The sequence below is a fragment of the Fundulus heteroclitus genome, unplaced genomic scaffold (assembly GCF_011125445.2).
Source record: "Fundulus heteroclitus isolate FHET01 unplaced genomic scaffold, MU-UCD_Fhet_4.1 scaffold_556, whole genome shotgun sequence".
Classification (NCBI taxonomy): Eukaryota; Metazoa; Chordata; class Actinopteri; order Cyprinodontiformes; family Fundulidae; genus Fundulus; species Fundulus heteroclitus.
Window position 1 is genome coordinate 20,867 of NW_023396985.1, and position 7,948 is coordinate 28,814.

Below are 7,948 nucleotides of genomic sequence, written 5' to 3' on the forward strand. Positions count from 1 at the left end.
GCGAGGGCAGCCGAGCTGTCCTGTGGGGACATATGCTACCGGATACAGCATGGATTCATGGGGAGTTTGGAAGATGAGATGTCTGTCTATGTTTTCCATCGAGGGCGTGGAAGATGCTTAGATAATTGGGTTTATGATAACATGATATCTGCTTATTGGAGCTGGCGGTTACCTGACATATCGGCAAATATGGAAGATCTTGGCAGCAGTTTTGGCCATAATAAGGGCGGCAGGAGTTTGTTAGGGGGTTGAACTTGGCTGTGATTACCCACACTCAGATGCGTAGTGAACAAAACTGCAAGCTGGATGCAATATCTGCATAGTATCCTATGCCAGCAGAGGTTTTAACTGAATGGTGTAATGGAAAAACTTTGGGGAGATTTCTAGCTCGATTTACGGCAGAAAGTCAGCTGTTTTAGACTTGCCATGAAGACGGACCAGCAGAGACTCGTCTGCTGACACAGATTTCACAGTCAGCCTGAAACAAAACAATTTTGTTGTTATTGAATCCGGCACCCTGATGGCTTGCCTTGGAGGCTGGCTTATCTCAAATTCTCCTGGATGTTATGCAAACAAGACGTTCTTACCCGCACCTGGACCCGCTCTGAGAAACTGTGGACTCTGCTACCTGCCTCTGAAGAGCTGTGAACACTGCATCCTTCATCCTCTCAATAAAGACTATTAATTTTAGTCCCGTGTGTTGTGGTTCTGGGTTCATCCAAGACAAAATCATGACAATGTCTGCTGTTTTGTGCTGAGGATTTTTTTCTTATATTGCTCACACAGTCAAAGAGACAGTTTTCCCCCTCAACCATCCTAATGTATTCCTTTCTTCGCTTTGGAAGAAGGCGGCGCCTGGTAAGGCTCCGGCCGCAGTTTCCCGTCTACCCCTTTATATCTTTCTCTTGATGGGCTGTACTGAAACAAAATTTTCCTCACAGGGGACAAATAAAGACATTCAATTCTATTCTTTATCCTCTTCTCATTATTGTAGATTCCATCTGGGGGGCTCTAAGTGGACTCAAATGCCATTTACAGAAGACTGCACCCCCACACTGAGTCTTATCCTGTCAAGTCTTCAACTAAGTCTCCCCAGATGACCCAATCCTCACATCCTTTCCACCCTTTCCTTAAAAAAAACTGTGGTCCTTGCTAGTGAAGAGAGATTATGCAATTCTGGCTGACTCCATTGTTAAATGTACTGGTTGGCATGATAAGTTGTTGATTAATGGATTTTAAAGAAAGAATTACCTTTTTTGCTCTCCTCTGTGACGTTGCCTTCATGCAGGATAAAATAAGGAGCATTGTCGTTTTGGTCCAGTACAGTCACAGTCAATGGAATGTTTGCCTCTGCCTCTTCCCCACTCTTTAATCTAGCTATGCCTGTTAGCTGCAGGAATTAGATGGGGAGGAATTAGACATTGCACAGATGGCCTGGCCAAACAGAACTTCAGGATCAGTCATGTACTAGTGTTTCTGTTGTCAAATCTAATTTAAATACTTTCTTCTAGGTAGTTTATAATGAAATAAACTGGAAAATAAAATTCCAATGCTACTAATTGTCATCAAATGTAAATCAGTGACAAATGTTTGTGGAAAGTTAATAGGCTAGCACACCAATGGTTCATGTTGACCTAAAATACTGGATGTTTGAGTGCATATCAAACAATAATAGTATAACCCCATCCAACTATAATTAAATTGAAATGCATATGAAGGGAAAGAAAATTGTGTAGAAAAATACAGTTTTTCATGTGCTGTTCAGAGCTGGATCAGCTGCAGCACTGGCACAATTAGCTCGTTATGTGGCTACCAGAGGAGTTTGTATGAAAAAATATACCCAACCATCTTGAAATATAGGCATCAAAACAGAGGGGGAAACTGAAATAAAATGTCTTACAAGTTCCTCTAAAATCAGATCAAAGGGCTCCAAAGACTGTCAACATACAGGGACTTGTATTTTGTCAAAAACACAAAGTCAAAATCTGAGTCATTGCACATGCCCATTAACTCTTAATTGATTGGATCAGAGTTGTTGTACTATTATATGCATACTTTTGAACTGAATTTTTTTTCTGTTTACTCACTGGTCACAGAGTAGAGATTAGTTTAAACCCCCCAATAGCTAATTGCCTGCTGGTGGTGGTCAGAGAGGCACCGATGTATGGCAGCCTCACTTCTGTCAGTCTGCCCCAGGGCAGCTGTGGCTACTAACATAGCTCACCACTGTCAGGGTTTGAATGTGCATGTGAATGGATGACTGACTGACTGTAGTGTAAAGCGCTTTGGGGTGGTCAGACTAGTTAAAGCACTATACAAGTAAAAGCCATTTACCATTTAATTCAACTCTCCTAAGCTTCACTAATATTGCATACATTTAAGAACCGTGAAACCTGGCACCATCAGATGTCATTGCAAAGCTGTGTGCTGGATAAACATTGCTTAACTCTGACATAATCACCCTACATAGCTGTATTTTACCAAAAACTAATTAGTTTCTCTTTCAATTTGATAATGGTGTTTATTATATTCCAGGTGTTGCAAAAAGGTCCATCAGAATGCTCACAAAATTAAGAGGTTACTGCACTGAACTGAAGGTTTCCCCCATCAACATTTGCACATAAGGTTTGGATACCACCTTGTGTGCATTCCAGGTCTGTCTGTCCTGAAATAATACCATTTATCACCATCACCAGCATCATAATTATTATTATTAGGCGTATGAGTAGTAGAAATATTGATAAAACTAGTAAGTGTCACATTATAATTAGTAGTCCCACTCAGTCCATGAGAATACAGTGATTGTTTCTTGTATTTCAGTTGGACTGATGTAATGTTTCAAAGACCTAATGGATTATACCAATAATGACCTACATTGTAGGATGGGTATTTTTCCCTGTCCAGAACACCAGTGATGCGTATAAATCCAGTATTGTGGTCCACCACAAACAGGTTGTAAGGTGGTTCACTGGCTCCTGCACCTGTCAAATGATATTCCACCTTTTTATCTTTGTCTTGGTCAGAGCGAATCTGAAAACAAAACATGGCATATCAATTTTGGAAAGAAAACTCATACCATGACCCAACAACATCTCTTACATTGACATATTCAATTAAATGTTTAAACATTTTTATGGTGCCAAGAGAACTGCTAAATGTGTAACATGTTGTCACACAGAAACAGGTCTTTAGACTTTGGCACCTCCTGAATTACACAGAGCGGAAAGGTGATTACACTTGACATTTAGCTTCCAATCAAGGACATGTGCTGGACATCAAATCTTTAACTACTTTGGGAACAAGACTGCTACTAAATGAGCGCATATTGAAACTTATCTTCATCATCTTTTTGTAGAAAGTTGGTCAGAAATAGTAAGGTAATCAAAAACCTTAAAAAATATTTCTGAAACCCTTTCTGATAGTTGAGATATCCTCTTGCTTTCTGACCTCATCATGAGTTATATTATATTCAATTGGAACAAAGAACCTTTGCAATGAATTCCAAATGGGTGTAATTGGTGTTCTCCATCAGCTTGGCAGGAGGAAGGATCCATTCCCTTCTTATTCTTCTCAGTGTTTTTGTTCTCTTCTCCTTTGCATCAGCACTGATAATCTGAAACCAGAAACAAGATTATTGTGATTAGTCTATCATTGTAATATAAAAGTTTTGACTCAGATATAGTCTATCATCTATCATATACACAGTCATTTAATAAACAAGGATATTATTAATAAGTAAAAGGTTTGGCTCTTGCTGACAGGAAATGAGATTGGGAGAGGGGAAAAGACATGTGACAAAGGTCCACATGCCGGGACTTTTACTGGGATGGCCGCGTTGAGGACCGAGGCCTGCAAACATGAGTCTCAAGCACTGCCATGCCCTTTGGAAAGTTCCATCCGTCCGCTTTCTTCCGCTTTCTATTAGATATTACATTACTATTAATGTTCCACTGCTTAAGCTACAACAGGCAGCAAAGATACAGGGAGAACTCCAACATCTGTCATTAATGAGAGGTTGTTGGCAGGACCAAAATGTAAATAGGATCTTGGGACTAGAATGGTGAGTACGAAATATTTAATCAATATGAATGAAAACATACAAAAGCAGGATACAATGCACCCTGTGCAAAAAGAAACAATAGTATCTGGCAAAGATCAAAGGGCTGCACAGTAGCGCTGTGGGTAGCGCTGTTGCCTTGCAGCAAGAAGGTTCGACTGGGTTTGACTTCATCCATAGGTCTTTCTGCATGGAGTTTGCATGTTCTCCCTGTGCATGGCTTCTCTCCAGGTACTCAGGCTTCCTTCCACAGTCCAAAAACATGACTGTTAGGTTAATTGGCCTCTCTAAATTATCCTTAGGTGTGAGTGTGTGTGAATGGTTGTTTGTCCTGTCTGTTTCTATGTTTCCCTGTCCAGGGTGTACCCCGCCTCTCGCCCATTGAATGCTGGAGAAAGTCACCAGCACCCCTCGTGACCCCATGAGGGATAAGCGTGCATAGATAATGGATGAATGTTTAGCGGAACAGAAGGCATTAGGAGCAGATGTGGCAATCAGAGGAGGAATGTGGAACAGCTGAGGTCAATGGAAGGGTGAGAGCTGAAGGAAAGAGAGGCTGCATCAAAGTCTTCAGCCAAAGTGGAGGTCTGTCATCTTTCGCCATGATAAGTGCTGTCTAAATAGTGCAGTTAGTTAAGAAGGTAGGAAAAGGAGCCTGCATGCTTCCTATAATAGTTCCTTTAGCATAGGAACCTTGCAATGTTCTTTACCGGTTCTAAGGAGCTATAAGGAATCCCACATTCCTTTGTGTGATCTGATGTATAAGCACGACGTCACAGGAATTAACGGAAATCTCCAGAGAGAATGGAGCGCACACTTTGTAGTTCTTTTTTGGAAGGCTGTAGGCCCAGATTTGACTGGAATCATCCATGTGCTTTTCCATTGTATAATGCCATATAAGTAAAATCCTGTCCAAAATCAGCACAGCAGTCTCAAACTCCTTAAGCAGTCTGAGACATTTAACAATGAATTTGAAAAAAAAACTTCACAGATAAAATTTGTACATCATCTTTAGCTTTTTTCCTACCTCTACCCCTTTTATTATAAAACACCAGGAGAGGGCGACAAAGTCTGTGTGTTTGTGCATTTGTTACACCTCTATTTTCTCTGCAGTAAATGAATAACAGAAATTTTTGTGACCACAGCTCTGGCGTGCCATTTGCCTTGCCATCAATGAAATACTGGTTTGGTTGTTCACACCACTTGACCAAATGTTTTAAATAGCTCTGGACTGAAAACAGTTAAGCTAGAAACACCAAACCTCTGTTCTATTTTAAAGGAGTGGATTAACATTTGGAAGTTCATTTACATGGGTTTTGTCTTCATCAAATGTGCTTAAACTGTTGTCAAAGCAGAGATTTTCCTGAATTTTCTGCGACATAAATTGAAGGAGTGAAGCTGCAACATGACATCGCCAGGAACATATTAGATTGATGTATTATGTTTTGATGTATATTTTTTTAATGAAGCACAAGGATCAAAAACCGAGGACATGACAATGAAAGAACCAAAATTGGAAAACTAATTACAACAGGGGTGAATGGAAATTATATGAAACACAGGTGAGTGCAAATCGCAAAACAACGAACAAGAGCAGATCGTGACAAGATTCTTTAAAATTAAGTTTATGTATTTTACCACACTGGTAATTTACCATTGCTGTCTGGTGAGCATTTTCTTTATCAAAGTCTAAGACAGAGGAGAACTCTGAATTGAATAAATATCAACTTACATCAAGGTTTTATTAATGCCCAGTTGGTTAAATTTGGTTGCTATCTTAAGCCTGTCCATGCTCCCATCCATTTTTTATATCCTGGTGCTCATCTTCACTGATATGACAGGCAAGGAAGATTCTGAACTGGTCACTGAGACACACAAGGCAAACAGCCTTGGTGTTACTTAGTTACAACCAGCAGCTATATACACTGACCAGTTACAGTAACATAAATATGGTTGGAATGAGGGGTGAAACCATGCAAAGTCCCCAGAGAAAGTGCTGCAAACTGGAGGACCATCGCAATCTGTTGTCAAATTGATCTGTACAAAATAAATGTTGCTAACATTGCTTGAAGGGGAGTGGTGGCCTAGTGGTTAGAGCAGAGTGCTCTGACCACTGCTCAATAAGGGATGGGCTAAATGCAAATGACAAATTTCATTGGAATGTAGGCTGCAATAAATAAGATAATTATCATCATTATCCTAACCCCCTAAAAACAAATTCCATTGATGCTTGTAAAATGACTTTTACAAAGAACTACACTTTCTTTAATATATTTGTACTGTTTGTAGCGCTTTTTGATATACTCCCATGATCACTACTGTGGACATTTTATACCCCATTTTGTGCAGAAGTTCACATATCACAGCCACTTTTTTCAACAAGGCACCTATTCACTGGTCTTGAATACATTATATCATATATTTAACCTTCTTAAAACTGGGATGGTAAGTTTAAAGATTAATCTTACTATTTACTGTTTATTAAAGCCTTTTTAGCGAACAAGCACAATTTTGTACATATGTATTTTATCTACAAAATTTTCATAAAGTGCAGAATCCATCTAGGTTTAAATATAAAATACCATGACTGATGTTTAATATGAGTTAAACCTGATATGCTAAAGTCTTCTGCTGAAAAATAAAGTTGTGATCTGTAATACGTCATCTCAGACCACAGCAATTCATAGTTTGTCAAACTGAATGTAACGACTGGATTATTTGTACTCACCAAAAACAGCACTGTGACTAGCAACAGTCTCACTTCTTGAGAAAATAATGTAGCCATGATGACAGGTGAGTCACAGTGTACGAACCATTTTTCCTCAAACTGTATGACTCTTAAGCTTGTTTGCTTCTTTTTAAGCTGTCAGTTTTACCCCCTCCCGTCACAACCTGCATACTACTCAATGTTAAGCAACCCCATTTCTGTCCCATGACTCATTGCTTCTCTGATCTTTTAACTGTCACTTGCGTGCAAGTTTCTCAAAGGTGTGTCTGTTGTAAACTTTAAAAGGTACGGTTATGCCCTGAGGCTGAACACCTGGAAAGCTTAACATTACTGAAGCATTCAAAGAAAAATGCTGCAAAAAAAATCCTCTAACTTTTACTTGATAGTTTTAGTTGGATTTAAGAGTAAGCAGCATTATTTACGCAACAGAATTCAGAGCAAGGGTTGCCAATGCACTTTCCTCTGCGTGTTTTTGTTTCTTATTTTATATCCATGTACAGCATTTTCAATAGTCCTGTTACTGAAATGTGTTATACAACTAAACCTGCCTTGGCGTGCCTCTATGTAGCCTCGGGTTGCAAGAGGAAATGTTTTGACAGTTGTTTGTGCCTATGCACTATGCCCTGTGAACAGTGTGGTGCTGTGTGACCACAATACCTTTAATTTGTAGTGTAACCGAGCTCTCTCGGTTTGTTACTGGCATCACAAAAGGTGGAAGAAGACTGAATGGCTTTATTACTCTTTACGTTTCAGCTGGCAACAAGTTATTTAGCCCAAACTGGTGCAATGACTTTCTTGAAGGACATCAGGGTCTATTTTTCTCATTTTGCTTAGTTATCCTACTGTTCTCCAATTTGCATTGTTTGTTGTTATTTCAGTTTTTAACTTTTTATTCTCTATTAATTTTCACTTCATAGTAGGTAGACCTGGTCTGACGTTAGCTGTGACATCTTCCAGGGGAGGCAGATCATCCTTTATTGAAACATTATATAGAAAGGATTCCTGGATCAATGTGTGCTTCTGTGCTTATTGTGTCTCTGCTCTACCTTGTCTAGCCCCCAGTCGGTTGAGGCAGGTGACTGTTCACACTGAGCCTGGTTCTGCTGGAGGTTTTCCTACCTGCTAAAGGGGAGTTTTCCTGTCCACTGTTGCTTCATCCATGC

At 39.7% G+C, this 7,948-nt stretch overlaps 1 protein-coding gene across 1 annotated transcript; it reads right to left on the reverse strand.

Annotated features, from left to right (window-relative positions):
• Positions 1-1,251: 1,251 nt before the first annotated feature.
• LOC118561080 (cadherin-1-like) lies at positions 1,252-6,980 on the reverse strand (the record flags this gene model as incomplete). The annotated part of the gene is made up of 4 exons (XM_036132862.1): positions 6,786-6,980; positions 3,488-3,613; positions 2,875-3,030; positions 1,252-1,390 (listed from the first exon to the last, which is right to left on the reverse strand). Coding segments are annotated over exons 1-4 (478 nt in total), but the record flags the coding sequence as incomplete, so codon positions are not given.
• Between the last annotated feature and the right edge of the window lie 968 nt (positions 6,981-7,948).